The sequence below is a fragment of the Danio rerio genome, chromosome 23 (assembly GCF_052040795.2).
Source record: "Danio rerio strain M-AB ecotype USA chromosome 23, GRCz13ab, whole genome shotgun sequence".
NCBI classification, from domain to species: Eukaryota; Metazoa; Chordata; class Actinopteri; order Cypriniformes; family Danionidae; genus Danio; species Danio rerio.
Genome location: NC_141043.1, coordinates 35,179,659 through 35,201,617, shown reverse-complemented (window position 1 = coordinate 35,201,617; position 21,959 = coordinate 35,179,659). Strand labels below are relative to the sequence as shown.

Genomic DNA, 21,959 nt, shown 5'->3' with positions numbered 1-21,959 from the left:
ATGTTAAAATATATTTTATCTGGAAGCTTTATCTTCTTAATGTAAAATTAAATACAATAAATTAACAAATAGAAAAACAAGTCCTCAAACTATGTACAGTTAAATAGCCATATTTGTGATTAAACTTTAATATTTGCATGTGCAGTACGGAAGTAATGTTCCACTATTCATGGGGGTGCCCAATTTTGAAAAAGAAGTGTAAATAGTAAAATCTTAATGGTTATAGACAGATTTTACAACATATAATTAGAAAATTTATAAAAGAGCTGTATGATTAAAATAGGCTTCTTGGCATTGGTCAGAGCCCCCTAATTCCCTGGGCCCTAAGCGGCTGCTTACCTCGCTTATTGGTTAAGTCCAGCCCTGAATGTTATCCATTTTTTACACACACTGTAAAAATGCTGTTACACACAATTAATTTGTGTTAGGGAAACATTGAAGGAATTAAGTTGACTTAATAATATTTTCAAATGTGCGTGAATTGAACATAAAAAGTTGACCCCAAAAAACTTCAAGAATTGTGTTTTTTCAGCTCATTTTAAAAGAGTAGTTTGAACAGTGAACATCATTTTTTATGAGAGCAGATGTGAAATCAGGAATTTAAGAAAAGCGTCTTATCAAGGCAGGGGACGTTATACATGTTTATCCAAATCTTGGAAAACGGACACTTATAAGTCACACTTATAATTACACTTTGTTTCTCAGATAAGCTGCTTTTTAAAATTCTCTAGAGAGTTAATAAGCTAATACTGTTCTCTTGATGTTTGGTTGTGCTTCTTTTAACACTGGATTACTACAAATTACATTTGCTGTTCAAAGGAGGTGTTTAGGAATCAAAGTGTTTATGCTACCAATGTGTAAGTGTAAGTAAACTTACTAATATTTAATATATAAGTGCAGATGTTAGTTAAACAACCCAGCATTTTGTTTTTCTATTGAAAAAACGTTTTATATTTATTTCTAGTTTCTTTTTGAAACATTTGTGTCTTGATTAAATCAGTTTCACAGTAATGGTGGAGGACACAATACAAAGAAATGTGGGTAATCTTCGATTTTCATTCTAAGTTAAAAGGAAAACCTCTAAGCGTGGCACGAGACATAGCACTTACTGGCACTGTCGATCCCTCGCACACCCTGCATTGTAGTCCTGTGATGGCGCAGACTTCCGTTTTCATTTTTTTTTTCTCGCTTAACACTTTCATGTTTTGACACGTTCAGATTGTGCAGGTGTAGCCCTGCCTTCTCTCCTTGTGGGCTCTTTGTGGGTTTCTAGGGGAGGAAAATGTCTGATTTAGTAGTGTAGTTGTAACTTGGAACTTTAAAGAAAATAACAAAAAAAAATGTAAGATATTGTACAGAATTTAGTAATGTATAATCTACAGTCTTATTCAATAGTTGTTAAAAAATATTTAATTTCTCTCATTCCTCTTAATGAATCCAGAAAACATGTATAACTGTGACTATGATTCTGTTTTTACACTTTCTCTTGTTCCTGTTTGCATATCTGTTAGTTATTTGTGTCTTCTCCTCACTATTTTTATCTAAATTCGGCCAGTTGCACAGCAGAGCGCTGCTATAATTAGAACAATAAACGTGCAGATTGTTTGCGTCAATGGAATCCCGTGTGCGTCATGTCTTTGTGACTGCGAGCGCTCTGATTGGTCGGCAGCCGGAAAGATTTGCTCCCTCCGCCCCAAGATCTCCGCCCCAGCATGGCCATATTTGCCAGTGGAACGCCTCGAGAGGATGCACCTCTGACGTAACGGCACAATAAAGTAGTCGCTATATATCTGCTCGCTCTCAGAAATTTGAGAAAAGCGTCTTGTCGTGGCAGGGGACGTTATACATGGTTATCCAAATCTTGGAATACGGACACTTATAGGTCCCCAATCACATTACGTTTCTCAGGTAAGCTGCTTTTAAAATTCGCCAGACAGTTAATAAGCTAATACTGTTCTCTTTATGTTTGTTTGTGCTTCTTTTTAACACTGTACGAACAGCAAATGTAGTTTGTAGTAATCCAAAATAGAGTACGTGTTTAGGAATCAAAATGTTAATGCGAGCGAGGTGTAATTTTATTATTATAGTATTGTGTACTCTAATGAAGCGCGCGAGTTATTAGGAGAATAGCGCTTTATTTGTGTTATTCAAGACAAAAGATGCGTAAAAACTAGTTGGCTATTTAAAATGTAAACTAGTCTTTAAAAGTGTGTGTATAAGCAGTGTTAAACAGTATGAAATGACAGAGGGGGTGTGTGTTACAGTGCGCAGTGCACGCGCTGAGTGTAGCTGCAACAGGTGCTCGAGCAACACCGGACAACTTATCTGCATACTGCTTTAAAGTACTGACTGTACTCAGGATATTTGGACAGTCTGTTAAACGATTCATGTATATTAGTAGCAATTCATTCGATAAGAAAGGAAGAAAAACATTTAATCATGTAAAGTTTTTTTTAATGTAATCATTGTACAAACTAGAGAACTGGGTACTTCGTTGTGTATTTATGGAAATAATTATATAATTATGAGGTTGACTTATTTGTGAGACAGTATCTGTTTACAATTTCATTCAATTAATTATAATAATAATAATAATAATAATAATAATAAGTAAACAGAACTTCTTTACTGCCTATTTTATTTATATGTAATAACAATATGCTAAACTAATATCTGTCCAACGATTTCGTACATATAAAATAGTGTAATTTTGCAAACTGTTATATATTTTACACCACTTAGACACACCACAATAAAATTTATATAGCAAATACATTTGCTGTCAAAATATTTGTCAACATATGTAGGCAATGAAATGTTCAGGGGTCAAATGGTCATCGAGTGTCATGTTCTCACCTTGCCCTGGGTACAAGGTTATGAATGTCTGTCAGGCTGCTGAGCCATAATTGGGTTTCACATTGCATCGTGTTAAAGAACTTTCTGCGGAGTGATGAGTTTAAATCTGATGTACAATTTTCTAAATATTTTCATTGCCAGTGCATTTTCTCATTGCAATAGTTGACAGATTTAGATGGGTAATAATAGAAATGCAGAACGTTACTGATTATGTTTACTATCACTTACCTAATGGCACACCTGGTTTTAGTTTGCTGGGGAAATTTGTGTCTATCTTAAAAAGTTCCATATACATAAACCGCCCACTCCCATGTCCCCTTACAAACATAACACGCCCTCTCGGTGAGGCAACATGTGTCGTGTCTGATGTTCTTAATGTGGTAACACAATAAGCATGGCTGCCCTTTCCAGCCAGACGCCCCTCCAAGTTTTCTCAGGAATCTTAAAGCACTTCAGAGAACTGTGTGTATACAGACTTTCTGGCCATCGAGTAATATAGTTTAGGAAGCTCTCTTAAGCTCTCGAGGCATTAGATGTTCCTTTGGTATTGAAAAGTAGATATGTTGTGGTTCTGTTCTACAGAAATGACCTGTGTTCAAAGTCAACATGGAGTCCAGTCCTACGAGAGCTCCCTCTTCAGCTCAGAGTTTCTGAATCCTGACTTCACCTCCAGGTTGGCCATGGATGTGACCGAGCAGCGGGAACAGCTCTCTGCGCCCTCCCTACCCAGCATCACTTCTCTGGTTGGGGGATACGTTGGCGAGTTTGACACCTACTCATGCCAGATCGCCACAGGAGCTGCTTCTACCTGTGTGGGCAGCACCTCCGGGCAGCTGGACTCCTTCAAACTGGATGACCTCCAGGTGTATGGCTGCTACCCGGGCACGTTTGCTTTGAGCTACCTGGACGAGACGCTGTCCTCTTCGGGTGGGTCAAACTGCTTTGGAAGTCCGGCATCGGCACCGTCTCCCTCCACCCCGGGATACCAGCACATGTCTGCATGGGACAGCACCTTTGGTCCCTGCTCTCCTGACGAGGGTTGCTGGGGTTCTGAGAAGCCTCTGAACCAGGCAGCATCTTTCTTCACATTTGGGCACGTCACAACTGATGAGCTTTCCCCACTGGGACAGATGCAGTCACAGATCCCAGATCAGGATCCCTTTTCTCATACTCCGCAACATGGTTCTCCACTTCCCTTCAGTCCACTCAGCTTAGAGCAGGGCAGCCGGGATGGATCGGGACTGATGGACGGACACTTGTCTCCTAAAGTGAGGAGCCCCACAGGAAATGAGGGACGCTGCGCCGTGTGCGGAGACAATGCTTCTTGTCAGCATTACGGGGTGCGCACTTGTGAAGGATGCAAAGGCTTTTTCAAGGTAAGAAAGAGAAATGCTGTGATCATGCTGTTGGTTTTGGCCATTAGGCTTGATTTATAACATTCAATGTTTCCTCAATAATTCTGTAGCGCACAGTACAGAAGAACGCCAAATATGTTTGCCTCGCCAACAAAGACTGTCCAGTGGATAAAAGGCGGAGAAACAGATGCCAGTTCTGCCGCTTCCAAAAGTGCCTAGCTGTGGGGATGGTGAAGGAAGGTGAGGACAAAATTGTTTAAATCAACAAGTGGGAATACATGTGTGTTTTCAAGAGTTCACACTTAGCTGATGATTGATGATAAAGCTTGTTTGGCATGCTGTCCTGGGAGAAAGCCCTGAGTTTTTTTATGAGATCCTCGAGCTTTGGGCTCCCTCCCGTTAACAGGGAGTTTGAGCTCAGGTATATTTTGATGAACTCCCCCAACCTATTTCTGGCTAAGGAGAGATATACGGCTTGCTAAGAGCTTGACTACGTTGTCAATTTGGTATGTTCAGTTTACTTAGGTTGCGTGTTTTTTGGACTGTGGGAGGAAGCCGGGGAAAACCCACGCAAGCATGGGGAGAATGAACAAACTCCGTACAGAAATGTCGACTGGTTTAGTAGAGACTTTAACCAGAGACATTCTTGCTGCAAGGCAACAGTGCTAATCACTGGGCCACCGTGTCGCCTCTCTAGAAAAGAAGGGGGAGTAGGTGTGGGTGGGGGGATTCTTTAAGAAAAAGATACTGAGATAAGAAACTCAATCAATCGTAAGCTAATGTGGGACCAGCTGTGATCAATCATGAGCATGTAATCCTTTTGAAATTAGTTTATAAATAAACTTCACTCATTGAATAACACACCTCAAACATTTTTAATAAGTGTGTATATTGTCCCTCTGTGTAGTTGTAAGAACAGACAGCCTGAAAGGAAGAAGGGGGCGTCTGCCATCCAAACCCAAAGCTGTTCAGGACTCAGTGTCTGTCTCTTCACCTGTGAACATCATCGCCTCTCTCGTTACTGCCCATATCGACTCAAACCCTGCCAGTGCAAATCTGGACTATTCAAAGGTAAGGAAAAAACACGCTTTACTACAACATAACAGAAAAATTAAGCTTGATTAGTGTTTTACCTTTAATAAATATATAGATTTCATTTTAATTAATTTAAATCAGGGGTATCCAGTACTGCTCCTGAAAGGCCACGTCCCTGCAGATTTAATAAACTAAACAATTAGTACATAACAGCCCAAGTCTTTTTTTTTCTGAGGAAACATCTGCAGAACAGTGGCCTTCCAAGAAACGGTTTGGACACCCCTGCCCTAAATATCAACATTGCTAATCAATGTACTTTATTTTTGGTAATTGTCTAGTATCAGGAATCAACATCTGGATTGCCTGAGAAGGAAGATGCCAACGACATAAAGCAGTTTTATGACCTGCTAACAGGGTCAATGGATGTGATCAGGAAGTGGGCTGGAAGCATCCCTGGATTCAGTGCCTTTTGTAAGGAGGACCAAGAGCTTCTTCTGGAGTCAGCTTTTGTTGAGCTCTTCATACTTCGTCTAGCTTACAGGTGCGTCAGTTCAGATGATGTTCAGTTAAGCCTTATAATGGTATTTTATGAGATGACTAAAGATTTATTTATGCATTTAGGTCAAACCCTGAGACAGACAAACTTATTTTCTGCAATGGTGTGGTTTTGCACCGGACGCAGTGCGTACGAAGCTTTGGTGATTGGATTGACTCAATTATGGAGTTCTCTCAGAGTTTACATCGCTTGAATTTGGACATATCTGCTTTTTCCTGTCTTGCCACACTGGTCATAATCACAGGTAAATTACTGCAATACCAACTGCTTCATCACAGACTGTAAACAATATCTGACCCTGGACCACAAACTCAGTCTAATGGTGCACAGGTATATATTTGGCAATAGCAAGATGCACTGTAAGAACAATATTGATTTTCCCTTTATGCCAAAATCATGAAAATATTAAGTAAAGGTCATTTTCCATAAAGATATTTTGTAATTTGTTTACCATAAATATATAAAAACCTCAACGTTTGATTAGTAATCAGACCCCCTAGTTTTTCACGATTTATTTTGTGATATTTTGAGATAAAAATGACTTTGCAGATAATTTTTCAGCGGAAAAAATGCACATAAATAAATTTTATTTACCGAATTAGGAAGCCTACTATGTTAGGTGTGAAATCTGACACAATGACACTAATAAAAATAAAGCTTCTTGATTTTAGTGTATTGTCAAGACAAAATATAAAATTGTAGGGATTAAGTCAAAGAAAGGTTGTTTACAATAAATTGCAAACTGAAATAAATATAATTTGATTATTTGGTTTAGAATTGGATGTTTTTTAATGAGATTAACGTTTTTTGCGTTTAATTATAAATTTCCCAGGATCGCAAAAATGTGTGACTTTTTGTAGTTTTTGCGTTGGATTCAACAATTGCGGAATCACGAAAACTAGGGGATCTATTCGCAATGAATATGCAAAGCACTTAAATTGGACAACTTTAATCAAATTTTTTAAAAAAATTGAGCTTGCAGATTCCAGCTATTCAAATAGTTCTATCTTAACCAAATATTGTCTCATCTTAATAAATGAAAGTTTCACTTTCCAAGAATGCACATGGTTTTATGGTCCAGGGTCCCACATTATGTTTCATCCCAAACAAATATCATCCCTAATTTTAACTGTGACCAACAGATCGACATGGCCTGAAAGAGCCCAAACGGATCGAAGACTTCCAAAACCGTTTGATCACATGTCTCAGAGACCACGTCTCCACAAGTGCCCTTGAGGTCGGCCGGCCCAACTCTCTGTCCCGACTGCTGAGCAAGCTCCCAGAGCTGAGAACACTGTGCACCCAAGGCCTCCAGCGAATCTTCTATCTCAAACTGGAAGACTTGGTCCCACCTCCACCCATTGTGGATAAAATCTTCATGGACACGTTGCCATTCTGAATGTGACTTTATAAATGGACAACCAGGGTGATGAACTGAGGATATGGGATGTTTGGGGAGCTCTTAAGGGTCTGACTAGTCAAAGGACTTTATCGCTTACGGTTTCTCTGCTTTCTTGGAAAGGGAGTCAGAGAAGGATGACATTCTACTTAACGCCTGTGTTTGAAGACCTTCATCGCATCGTCTTCAACACTGAACCTACTAAGTGACTGTATGCATTCAATAGACATGTCATTATCAGACATGGACTTTCAAATCTTAGTGTGTTTCAAGCTGAAATGGTGGCTTTAGTCGGTAACATTTCAGGTCAATGGTGCAAATCAAATGCTCTACATGTGTGACTTCTGAAAGAAATGATATTCCCATCAGTATTACACCAATGTTCAGAGAGCATATTCCAGATGAACAGCATCCAAAGATCCATCTTCAAAAAAGAAAGGCCATGGACCAAAACAAGGAGTAGAAACAGCATTTATTTGGATGCTTAAATGATCAGACAAAGCCTTAAATACATTCAAGTGCCGAAGCATTATCTATCTTAAAGGGGCTATATGTAGAATCCAGAATCTAAGGCCACTGGCTTTTTAATTAACCAGTCATCGTCTTATTCACAACACAAAATAGACAACCTAGGTCTCATTTTCAAGTTTTATTACAAGATTAATACATCCAGTCCCTTTAAAAACGCTCAAAAATGTGCTCAAACAGAAAAACACTCAAACACTTGAGAACAGGATTGATGTGAATGCATTCGGGTTGACTTTGCTAATGTTTCTAGAAACAGAAGCGTGTATTTTAACAGTGATTAGTTCATATAAAAGGTGGTGTGAGATCCAGTGCAGCTACTGTACATGTACAGCCTCGTACACATGCAAATACTTGGAGTATTACAGATGCCTGGCTTAGTGTGCGGTACCAGTCAGACTATAGAAGAATCATATTTGTATGTATGTATTTTGAGGATGTAAATGTTTGTTTAGAGCTTCTGCAGACTATTTTTTTTTCCGCATATTGAAAATCAAGATCGGGCATTCTCAGTTTTTTTATATATATAAAATGAGAGGTATTGCTTATCTTTCATTCATTTTGTGCAGCTCTATATGGAATAAATTTGAAACTAATCATCTTGTTTGCTCCACATTTTCTTCACGTTAGTATTTCTTTTTTTTAATCATCAAGATTTACATTTCTTCTATGATCATGTTCAATATTTTTTCTGTGATACTAGTTTAGGAGTCCATACATAAGACGTCTGTGATAGTATCCAATCAGGAAGTCTGATTTGAGAACAATTTATTCATTCAGACCCATTTTGTGAATTGGAGCCAGTGAAAATGAAAGATTGGTCATACATATTGAGTGTTGGGGAGAGTTACTTTAGAAAGTGATCCATTACAGTATTAAGTTACACCATAAAAATTGTATCTACACTCTTTGAAATACAGAGCTGTCACTGGGGTGGTAACTTTTCAAAAGGTACACATTTTTACTCAAAGGGGTCCATATTAGTACCTCAAAAGTATAAGTAGCAACATTTTTTTAAGAGGAACACTTATGTACTTTTTAGGTACTAATATGTACCCTTGAGGTATTAATATAACCTTTTAGGAACAAATTTATACCTTTTGAAAAGGTACCATCCCAGTTACAGCTTGTGTACCTTTATTTCTGAGAGTGTAGTTACTTTTTACGGTAAGTAATCCGTTATGATACTTTTATTATCATAACATTATTATTGTTTTGTTATTAATAGAGCTTTGACCACAATCTACACTGTATAACCTTCATTTTCCTTTAAAAAAAAAAACAGACCAAAAATATTTTAGGATATTGAATCATTAAATTAGGATAGTTATCTGCTGTATATATATATATATATATATATATATATATATATATATATATATATATATATATATATATATATATATATATATATATATATATATATACAGATTATTGACGGTTTAAAGCTGTGCTTACTAATTTTGTGCAATTTGTCTGAAGTAAAATCACTGTGCATTGAGACTGTAATCCTTTTCTTTGATGCGTTCAAATGAATGAACACATTCTCTTATTAACTGCCTGATTCATTGTGACTACTTTTAATTCTGCAAATAATTTTTTAAAGCCAATTAAACTAAAAAGTAACAAACATTATTATAGAATTTTTAAAAGTAATTTGTTACTTTAGAAAAGTAATATTACATTACCTGTAATGCGTTACCCCAACAATGCATTCTAAACATAGAGCAAGAAACTAGTGTACATTGCAGTCTGTTCCACTAAAACTAGTAAAACATCAAAAACAGACATTTTCACTGGAGCTGTACTTTTCAAAAGGCACCAAATTTGGCTTTGTAGGTACAAATTATTAGGCACTCTTAAAATGGGTTGACAAATGTGTTCAATTTTAAAAAGGTGCTATCCAGTGAAAGCTTTAGTACATTTTTTTAGACTAAAAATCAGTGTTCAGCATAATTGAGAACAGCCCATTTTGAACATGATTATTTGTATCCATTTCTCAGTGAATATAGGCAGTGTATTTTGGTGCATTTAAACTAAACAGATTTATTAAACAAATATATTTATTAAAATAATATTGTAGACATCAAAATATGTAGAAATTGAAAGATAATGCAATTAAATTCAAATAAAAATATTGCAAAAGAATAATTACAACCTACAAATTTTTAACAATTTTTTTTCTCTCTTGATTTTTCCTCTTTTTTTTTTTTAAATTTGTATTTAATATTTTTCTATAACATTAATTTGGGTGTACAAGTTTTTGGACCATTATTGTAAGTTACTTCTAATATAATATTGTATAGCTTCCTATTAAATATGAATTTAAAAGAGAGATTTGTAAGGGGTGTACTTATATATGCTGAGCACTGTAGATGACTTTTATGATCATTGTGCAGCTTGATGTCTCTGGTCCTCATGCATTGCATTATGAAAAAAATAACTTTTGTTTTTGTACCAAAGAAGGAAAATATGCAAGAATAGAATGGAGCAAGATATCAGAAAGAGTAAATATATTAGGTCATTTTGTTAACATTTATCATCATATCATAGTCAAAATTCAGATTCTTCTAAATGTCAATCCATTTTTTAAAACAGCAATATAGGAAAATAAAGAGCAAATCTCAAAACTGCATAAAATGTTTGTCTTTTTGCTCCATATAAGGTTTGCTGTCGCTTTCATAACAGCTGTAACTTGAGTAATCGTGATGTCATCTGATTATTTCACTGCGATGAGTTTTCAGTTTTCCACTTCCAGGAGGAAGTTGTGGTTTTGAACACTCTCCATATGGACAGTCGATCGTCTGTCATGTCCATGATTCAGACCTGAGGTCACATCAGTTTGACGTGCTTCTAAAACTATATTTAGAGCAGGTTTTCATTTTTACTATCAGTTCTCAATCAGATCATCACATACGTCATTATATTGCTTTACGAGGCTAAGAATAGAAGTGAAATGATTATTGCTCGTATTTAGAGTAAAGGATTGTAATCTACTGCTGACCCCGACACAGGATGAACTAATTAAATAGAATGTCATAAGATAACAAGAAAAATTAATGTTTACACAATACCTTCAGAAGAGTCAAGAAAACAATATAATAATAAATATAAAATAATATAATATATAAAATATAATATAATAAATATAAAATAATATAATATGTAAAATATAATATAATAAATATAAAATAATATAATATATAAAATATAATATAATAAATATAAATAATATATTATAATAAATATAAATAATATATTATAATAAATATAAATAATATATTATATAAAATATAACATTATATTTATTATATTATTTTATATATTATATTAAGTAATATAATATATATAAAAATAATATAATATAACAAATATAAAATAATATAATATAATATACAAAATATAATATAATAAATATAAAATAATACAATATAATATATAAAAATAATATAATATAATAAATATAAAATAATATAATTTATAAAATATACAATACATATAAAATAATACAATATAATATATATAATATAATAAATATTAAATCTAATAAATACAATATAATATAAAATATAATAAATAATAAATAAAATAATATAATATAATATATAAAATAACATAATAAATATAAAATAATATAATATATAAAATGTTATATGATAAATATAAAATAATATAATAAAATAAATATAAAATAATATAATATATAAAATATATAATATAATAAATTAAATATAATATAATAAAAATAAAATAATATATAACATATAATATAATAACTATAATATAATATAATATTTAATATATAATATATAATATAATATGTTTTCCAATTGAAAAAAAAACTGTTCTGAATAGCTGCTTATTAATTTTTTATTTAATTTGTTAAATGCACAAAATGACAATTTTGTAGAAGAGATGTTATTTGGAAGAGATGGAATTTTTGGAAGTTTGGAAGACATGTTATTTTATGTAAACCTTCAAATTGACTTCATTATTTCTATTGTTCAATAAACTTCATGTCAGAATATTTGACATTGGAAGTTAAATAGTAGCAAATTTAAAAAGCGAATTATTAATAATTAGCATTGTTGTGCTTTGGTTAAGTGCTACTTCTAAATTACATAAAATACACTCACCGGCCACTTTATTATGTACACCTGTCCAACTGCTCATTAACACTTATTTCTAATTAATGCCCTTCCAGCCGCAACCCATCTCTGGGATACAAAATTGAACAATAGAATACTGGAAAAATGTTTCCTGGTCTGATGAGTTTTCATTTCTGCTGCGACATTCGGATGGTAGGGTGAGAATTTTCTTGAACATGACATTGAGTTCACTGTACTCAAATGGCCTCCACAGTCACAAGATCTCAATCCAATAGAGCACCTTTTCGTATCAACCTATGCCATGAAGGATTAAGGCAGTTCTGAAGGCAAAATGGGGTCCAAGCCAGTACTAGTAAGGTGTACCTAATAAAGTGGCCGGTGAGTGTATATAGTAGTCTCTGCTTGTGGGAAAGGTTGCTTGTGATGTGGATTGATTGATTTATTACTCTCATCTCAATCACAAATGCTTTTGATTAAAATTGTCTGTTTAATAAAAGGTACAATGTTAGTACTTCCAAACAGTGATGTAGAGTATAACACCATAAAACATGGGTTGTTTACCATAACATTTTGAAAATCACTTTAATGGTCTCTTCTGTATTTTTAACTAGAATTCTAGCAACAGAATCTGCCAGTTTTTACTGTCAATTTCATGATTTCTTTTTACAGTGTGAACCACTATGAATACAGCGATTATTGCTGCATTTAGACTTTCAGAGTCCACTACTGCTGATCCTTCACTTGTATATCACTGATGTAATGATGAAAACTATTAAGGCAGTGTGCAGTTTCTACATCTCTCTTCACACTTCTCATCGCCTGAATTAGAGGGTGTGGAATAAGTGTCATCAGGTTTAACTTCAGCTAATTTCATCACAACATTGTAAGGCTGTCTTTACGATACAGAATCTGCATCAACGGAGCACGTCCCGCACTAAAATTCAGGGATTTATGGGTCACAGGTGCCCGTGCAGACCCATCCTGCTACTATCATGATATATCACGCCAGACTGCGCTGGAACACTGGGAACTGTTTTGTCCTTAAGAGGTATCCCGGAAAAAATGTGTGCGGTACCTTCAAAACCCTGAGCCCCGTCTGATGGCTGACTGTCACGCCACACACCACAAGGCCTGCAGGGTGTCACATATCCCCTCCTCCCCTGCAGAGAACACCAGATTCTATGGCCTAATTTTGGGCCACTGTAATTTGCTCTGACACATTCTGTGCCTGCGAAGGTATGCGTCCGATGGTACCACCAAGGAAAGTACAAGTGAGCAGACGGAGCGTGTGCCAGAGACCTCGTCCTCCAGACCAACACATGCATTTTTGTGGCTAAAATTGAAAAGGATCCTCAATATACGTGGCCGGGGGCAGAAATGTTATGTAATATCCCAGGCCATTCTAAATTTAACATTATAGCAAATAATACCTGGGCGGTGGCAATGAAACTGGCCCACGGTACAGTGAGTCATTACAGAAAAGGGATATCCCAATAAACAAAGAGCTTTCTGAGAGCTGCAGAGGAATGCACTTTATGTTTGTTGTATACTTATTTGCACAGCTTGTATAATTAATTGCAGTAAATCTGTCTACAGTGAATGATATGACTATATGAGCAGCTCTTGTGATAAGCTGAGAGTAAGAAAAAACTGTGTGGTAAATACATTTAGCGTATCATTGTGCCTTGTAACTCAATCTGCCCTATTGTCAATCTGACAATGACGAATGAGACGGGAAAGCCACATTTTGCTAGTAGAATTATGAAATCAGTTCATTTAAACTGAAGACCTATAGATAGACAACAAACAGAGGGGTGTTGTGAGTGGGGGGAGAAGGGTGACTGAGTGCATAAGGTCCTGGCATGTGTGTGTGGGGCACTGGCTGACTTCAAATATACAGAAATATTTTTGTTGTGATATCCAGAGTATAAGAAGCTTAGGGATTCGACATTCAACACAAATTCAATTTTTCTAATTCTAATATTATTTGTCACCATTAACTTTTTTTTTATCACCAGCCACTGTGGCTAGTATTTTCCAATGTTATAGCCACTCGTCATAATTTTATTTTGATGTTGGCATGGTAAAATTACAAAATTTAAATGATGTGTTGCGTCCACATGCCTCCTTAACTTTTTATTTAAAATAATGCACATGGCTTTTTAGGGCTCAGCACTAAGGATTTATCTTTGTTTTCTCTGGCCACACCAAACAAATTATTTCCTTGCCACAATTTAAAAAAAAAAAAGTGTCAAACAAACTAAATATATCTGTATACATACACTTTTATTCAACAAAAATGTTCTTAAAAAAAAAAAATACTAACATTTAAAAAAATTCTGATTTATCTAAAACTATACACAGTAGTTTGTCCAGGCTAAAGGTCCCAGATAACTAGGTAACTGTAGACACATGGAGAGTCAATCTCCTTATAAAACAATGCTATTGTAAAGGATGATAATTAAGCCATATTAACAAAAATAACTGCAAGTAATAGAAAGCAGGTGAAAAACATTCTGTGATAGTGAAAGGATGACCACGTGCAGACGGTTAACATTAGGCAGAGTAATAATCTGTTCAAATAATGGTAAAAGTGAAAGTGGCAACAGCTGTTGCATACGAATTATCTGGAGATCTCTTGAAAGCACCGATTTTTTCCAATCTATTTCAAAGAGAAATTATCGCACCAGTTGGGTTTTAAGGCATTGGTTGCTTTGCACAAGGAAACAGGATCTTTTAAACACTGCTTTCTTATGCTCGCGTGAACAGTTATCAATTGTGTTGCTTCTCATTTTTGAGAGCACATTTGCAGGCATATTTAGAAATTGTCTTAAACTAAAATTCTAATGCTTAAGGATGAGGCAGATCTGGCAACTTTAATTATTGTCAACCAAACAAAGTGGCTAGTGGGAGTGTCTGTCCAACCCGCCACAGCTGAAATCTACCCGCATTTGGCAGGTGTCAATGTCAAGCCTTGTTTGTCACATACAGAGTCATGCACAGTATGATATGCATTGAAATACTTAGACAACCACTCGTGACCTTAAACAACAATAACAAAAAACAACAAGAAGCCGTCAACTTAGAATTATAAGGTTCTATCTGACATTTTTATCAAAATTGAGTTAGTGACATATGCTTATTAAATGACAACTAATTTACATTATGGGATGTTTTTTTTTCATAAGTTATTTACATTAAGACTTTTATTTAAAAAACAAATGTTTCACACATACTGTTTGCTATGGAATGCAAAAACTTTGAAGCTCAATATCTCAAAATCATTCAGAACGCAGATAAAACCTTATAATTCTAAGGTGACGAAGTATCTAAAATGTGAATGCAATAGACAACAAAAGTGTTTATATTTTAGATTATTTGCAACTGAAAACAAAAGGAAATAGAATTTTTTAAAGACTTTCGATATAGATTATGTGGCTGTAGAAAGAGTACAAATTATAAAAGAGCTATGTGTACAAACAGAAATATAGAAGTGTTTCTAAAAAAGTGCCTGGTGCATAAGAGAGAAAGGAGTGTAAGCTATACAGTACTACCCACATGTCTGCATCTACACCTCATAGGCACAGCACAGTATGAATGTAAATTTTGATGACTGCATTGGTTGTTTAGGAACAATGCTAAATGTTAATTGGCTGTGAGGGCCATGGCTCTGCACAGTTTAGCTTTAATCATAATTAAACACCTCTGACCAAACTAATTGAGTCCTTCAGGTTTGTTTGACACCTACAGTTAAGTGTGTTGAAGCTGGGTTGAAATTAAACTCTGCAGGGCTGCGACACCCCTGAGCAAGAGAATCAAGTGTTGAGATGGATGCGGATGGAAAAATTAAAGAAAAATGTCTAAAAAATTTGGTTGCCAAAAAAAGAAGAGTTAAGGGTTATTTATTCTCTATCTTTTTGTTTTAAAATTTGTAAGTGAACTTCTTTTTAACACTGACTCACTATTCTTTGACAAATTGCTCTGGCATATGTTGTATACCTCGAATGCCCTTCTAGCAGCAAGCCAGTTCTGGAAAACTGCCATACACTTTCTTATTCATTCATTACAGCAAATTTTGTTCACTCAATTCACCTATACAGAGTCTTTAGGACACCAACTCACAGCACCAACTCGAACATGAGCAGAACATGCAAACTCAGCCGGGAATCTAATCGGTGACCTTCTAACAGTGAGGAAACCACAATGGTAACCACTGAGCCACCATGCCGTCCGCTTTATAACCCAATACGGCCCATTTTTCCTATACTTTCGGCTTTCATAATCAATTATTTGCACCAAAATAAATGGAAAATATACACTCTGACTTCAAACTCATTTGTGTATTTCAGATCTTATAACCAGTGGTGAAAGTAACAAATTACAAATACTCAAACTGCTGTAATTGAGTGTTGTTTTCTCAGGAATTGATATTTACTAAGTAGTTTTAAAAATGTGTAATTTCATTTTAACTTGAGTACAATTTTAGTGCAGTATTGGTACTTTAACTTCACTAATTTCCTCAGACTGCAGTCGAGACTTTATTTTCTCTTGTCTATGGGAATAAGAAAAATCAGTCCTGTGATTCCTGTCCAATCAAAATCACACTTAGAAGGTAAATCGTATCATAATGAAATACCTCAAGACATAAGTGCTTTATAATTGCAGCAAACTGTTTGGAAGCAGTAAAAGTGTCCAAGAAGATGTCCAAAATCTTTACATGCATTGACCAGGAGACTGTTTAGATGTATGTCACTGCTGAAAAAATGACGGATGTTTACAGAATGATCACCAAAATGGCTTTCAACTCCTAGCAGGCACAAGACCTCAACATGATGTCAGATTGAACTTGTACCCCAACATAGTGGGGACGTTGCATTTTGTTTGGTAATGAAAATTGGGTTGACGTCAGAATTAAACGTCTGGCAGACGTCAATGTCTAACATCCAATCTAAAACCAAACAAATATTACCAACTAATAATGTGACAGCTTGAAGTTGTGTGGATGTTGCCACTATGACATCTAGCAGACATTGCATTTTGGTTGCCCTATCTGACGAATAAAAGTCAGTATTTGGCGTCGATATGACGTTAGCTTAAGATGTTTGCTCGACATTGAATTTTGGTCACTTTCTAACAACCTAAAATCAACCAAATATTAACGTCATTTGTTGTCGTTATTGGATATCAAAATAATGTTGTCCTTAGATGCTGGATAGACATTGAATTTTGGTCACTTGACGTCACAACCTAAATCTAACCTAATGTTAACGTCCAATAACATTGTCTGCCTGCTGGGCAATAACTAAATGCACTACAGAATGTTACGTTTACACACACACGCACAAATTACATGTAAACGCATCAGCTTTTAAAAGCGCAATACTCACTAATCCTGAGTAGTTTTGAAAGGTCTACTCATACTTTAAGTAATATTTTCAACAGACATTTTTACTCTACAATTTTATGTAAGTAATGGTATTTAAGAGAGTATGAATTTTTAATAGTCTTTCCACCACTGATTCTATCCTCTGCAGAGAGAAAATACAATTTTCCTGTAAGACACTAATAATAACAGAAAAAAGTCATCATACAGGACTGAAAATTTGGTCTTCATTGCATGCATTTGCCGTTTCGGATTTACTTTTGCAGTTTTTCCATGTTCATTGTCAACTGTCCTTAACATGATTAGCTAAAAAAAAAACTACAAGTTGTTCAGCTAAACTTTAATCCACATAAAACATACCTTACTGGTACATGCAATGTATTTATTATTATCAGGAAAAAATAACATTTTGAACTTTACTGTAACTGAACATGCAAAATGTAAGACCAGACTAATACTAATAAATATAATAATAATAATAAACTATTAAACATAGAAAATAATACATATCTTAAGGTATTATATGTTACTTTCAAAGCATGGTTATTTATGGAACCTTATCCTGCTATTGTTACGGAAGATCCTCCTAATTTGGTACTGTTTAACCATTTCTCGGCAAAGTGTATAACAGAGACAGACAGAATGATAGATAGATAGATAGATAGATAGATAGATAGATAGATAGATAGATAGATAGATAGATAGATAGATAGATAGATAGATAGATAGATAGATAGATAGATAGATAGATAGATAGATAGATAGATAGATAGATAGATAGATAGATAGATATCTTTGACAGTTGCTAGGGCGTTGCTAGGCTGCATTTGCAGTTACAGACAGAGTTATTTAGGGTTATGAAATTGTCTGGCAACTTAATAGGAACATCTGAAGGACATGGCAGCACTCTAATAAAAAATACCAGAGCTCATCCACGAGTAGTAATTGGATAAAGTCACTATCACTCCGATTACAGCAGTTATGTGGGCAAGGCCAGGGACAACCTACAAAAATATCCACAGTTTCCATGTTCGGTTTTCTCTGTTCAAGACGGAGGCTTTTTGATGCACCATCAAAAGAAGTAAGGGAAAGCACACAATTAAACAAGAGTGGGTCTTCTCCAAAAGTTATTATATAAACGTCCACCGGTTTCCTGTACTGGTCTCTGGCAGCCTTGAGAACATGAGAATGCTGGGATATAAAACAAGACCGACACTGGGGGCTCAAGTTTCGATGGATAGCTCGGTTTGGAAAAGAGCCCAAAGGTTGTTCTGAGTTGTTCCACAGTGCAAGAACAAGGAGGCACCGAATGAACACATGCAGGACCCTAATGACCGCATAACAGGTGTGTATACTGTATATAAGTGCACTTAAATTAGTCATGAGCTACACCGCTTTGGTGAAATGATAAACCTGACAAATCAACATTAACAAAATGCATTTTCAAGTGCAAATCCCTGTCCTGGATCTAGCCTAAAACATGCATCAGCATCTACTGTTTGTAATATAATTAATTCTCGATTCTGCCTGCAGCCCTCTCACTCGGGGGACACACTGCAAGGCTATTTTTATCAACTGTGAGCCCATGTAGATTGACTGAAAGAGTTGACAAAGTGTTGTTGACGAGTTGTCAGGCACTAAACAGGTGCAGTGGGCGTATGATCAATAGCGAGGGCATAAAGCGGAGGGAACATTTACTGTACACACTGAACTCGACTGAGTCTGAACATGCTAAACCAATCCAGATCGGGCATCATGCGGTATATCATGCAGTGTGAAAATGTGTCATGTTTCATCTGTGATAATATGGCCTTGTAGTTGTAAATCAGGGGTGTTGAGAGGGCGAGAGAGAGAGATAGAATATAAACACTGGGTAATAGATAAAGGATAGATGAATGTTGTATGACTCAAGTGCTCAGAAATGAAAAAGCCTGGTTATTTCCGTCCAGCGCTTGTTTCAATGAAACACTCAATCGTTCCATTTGAGTGAATGAATGCCTGGACAGATGATAAAGGGAGTTACTGAAGAGCTCCCGGACATGAGATTTCCCATTCAACAGAGAAAGCCTTATCCTCGAGAATTATCTCAAGTATTCTTGATTTCTTTCACAACAATTCAGCTCTAATACTAGGCTCAATTCATTCCTCTGCCTGATATAGGAGACAAATCATTAAATATAACACCAAAATACTGATCTCGATGACATCTTACATGTTTTAATTTTAATTTTTTTTAAATTTTCTCTTTTATAAGTATTCTTATTATTACTAACCCTTACCATAACTACTACTACCGTAATATAACAAACTAAATTGTTTGTTAGTTAAATAAAGGTCAAAGAAGAAAAAATTATTACGAAAAAGGAACTTAATAACAATAAATAATAATCTACTATCCCACAGCCCTATAACCTCCAGCCAAACACCGGTTACTCACTGAAGCTAAGCAGGGCTGAGCCTGGTCAGTACCTGGATGGGAGACCATATGGGAAAATTAGGACGCTGTTGTAAGTGGTGTTAGGGAGGCCAGCAGAGGGTGCTCAACTTGCAATCTCTGTGTCAGTCCTAATGCCCCAGTAAAGTGAAGCATACTCTACACTGCCATTGAGCGGGAAGAGATGCTAAACCAAGGTCCTGAGTCACTGTGGTAATTAAAAATCCCATGGCACTTCTCATAAAAGAGTAGAGGTGTAACAAGTACTAATTCCCTGGCCAAATTCCATCCATCAGCCCTTACCGATCATGGCCTCCCAATTATCCCCATCCATAGAATTGGCTCTATCACAGTCTCTCCACTCCCCCAACAGCTGGTATGTAGTGAGCATATTGGCGTTACTGACTTAAGGCTGCATTCACATCATCCAAGTGGATGCTCCACACTGATGGTGGATTTTAAGACCCCCCATCCCCCCACTTCATGATTGTTAAGTGCCTTGGGTGTATGGTCATACACAATAAATACACTACATAAATATAAAAAACAGAAACTAAAAACATTTTGAATCAACCTAGACCCTTTAACACCTGCACTTTCAATTGTTATACTTTTATTTATTTATTTACATATTTATTTATTTATAATATAAATTTGTTACTTAGGATATAACAATTATCTTAATTCTTGCTATAGAAACTGAGGACAGCTCCTTTTCAGTCTATTATGCCTTTTTTAAAAGGTGCCATAGGATGAAAATCTGAATATACCCATGAATAGCTGAATAATACGAGATCAGTATATGGAAAAGGTATATGTGACCCTCAAACACAGTCACTACCTGATTCTCAAGTAAATGCATTGTGTGTAAAATCCCAGTAAAAAACAGACTGTGATGATTAATGTGATGATTAACATTAATCAGCATTAACCTGAATAAGCATGAGGTTGTTTAAATGTGCCTTTTTTAGTTAAACGCGCATATAGTTATGTACCTTTTGTTAATGTGTATATTGTGAAATTTACCATATAATATGTATCTGTAATGAGCCAACAGACATAACATGTATGCAATGAGGCAGCAAACATGTAAACTGCTGAATAAAAGTGTTTAATGCACACTTATGCAATGTCCGTGTGTCACATCACTCAGCTAATTAATATTCACGACCCTTCCAAATTGGGTCAAACTAACCATATTATATATGGGGCAACTCCTAGCGTTGGAAATTGTCCTGTAAAACCAATTCTGGAGAATTTTTGCACTTACCTAAGCCACATGCCTTTTATTTAGATATCAGAGAACAATTTAACATTGGATCAATGCAATACGCAAAGAAAAACATTTGTGCCTTTAAAGATTGGAATAAACTGAAATAATGATGTTCAGTGAGTCATAGTGAGCTGCAGGTGATGCTACAGTACGTGCAGCAAGGCCTGTCCGGCAACTGCATTGTTAAAACAGCTGTCAGAAAAGCAGCTTCACTATGTGAGAGAGCAAGAAGGCAGGACTCTTACACATTTTGAGAGAAATAGTAAATCATCTCTTTTTGTACTGTATAAACATGGCATTTCACACAATACACATGTTTTGTCAACCATAATAGACAGGATCTTGTGTAAGAAAACTGGCTGAGCAGGTTTATTCTCTTACAACATGCAAATGAATAAGTGAAGCATCTATGCCAAATGTTCTGACGTAAGATAGCGCTAGACTTGATCTACAACGGTTATGCTTTCTAAAATTAGAAATAATTATCATAAAAAATAACGTTTTTCTTCATTCCATTACAACATGCAAATGAATGAGTGAAACATCGACGTCAACTGCTTTGTCATAAAGTATAATTAGACATGAACTGCATAATTGGAAAGTTAAAATTAATAATCATTATAATGATAATAACGATCATAAGTAGAACTTTTGCTTTAACCCTTATTTACTGTTGGGGATGTTTTCATTCACTCTCGTGTGATTTTGTGTCTTAATTTGGCAATAACCTTTTCTGTATTTCAGCTAGCAGAATGATTTTTGGTCACCAATCTTATTTTGACACATATTTTGAGAAAATGCTTAGATTTTTTTTAAACTGAGCAAATTTACTACCCTTTTATTAAGTTCGGGATGAAAACATACACTAACTTAAATACATCAGATGATTTAGTGATTTAGTGGCTAATTCGTATGATTTCGTATGGTCTAAGTCGTACAATTTAGTACAAATTGCTCATCACCCAATTATGATTGGGGTTAGAGGTGGGGTGTCACACCTTTTCATCATATATTTTCATACTACTAAATTCATA

The 21,959-nt window shown here is 35.3% G+C and overlaps 1 protein-coding gene across 3 annotated transcripts in view; it reads left to right on the top strand.

The window, feature by feature from the left end:
* Positions 1-8,323, top strand: part of nr4a1 (nuclear receptor subfamily 4, group A, member 1) — a 43,017-nt gene extending 34,694 nt beyond the window's left edge. For 2 of the 3 annotated variants that reach the window (XM_087305487.1, XM_087305488.1), the window contains 6 exons: positions 3,439-4,232; positions 4,322-4,451; positions 5,119-5,282; positions 5,585-5,787; positions 5,868-6,046; positions 6,945-8,323. In XM_087305487.1, the coding sequence (XP_087161613.1) occupies positions 3,439-4,232; positions 4,322-4,451; positions 5,119-5,282; positions 5,585-5,787; positions 5,868-6,046; positions 6,945-7,201 (1,727 nt within the window). In that variant the 3' untranslated portion in view covers positions 7,202-8,323. 3 annotated transcript variants of the gene reach the window in all.
* Positions 8,324-21,959: the final 13,636 nt, after the last annotated feature.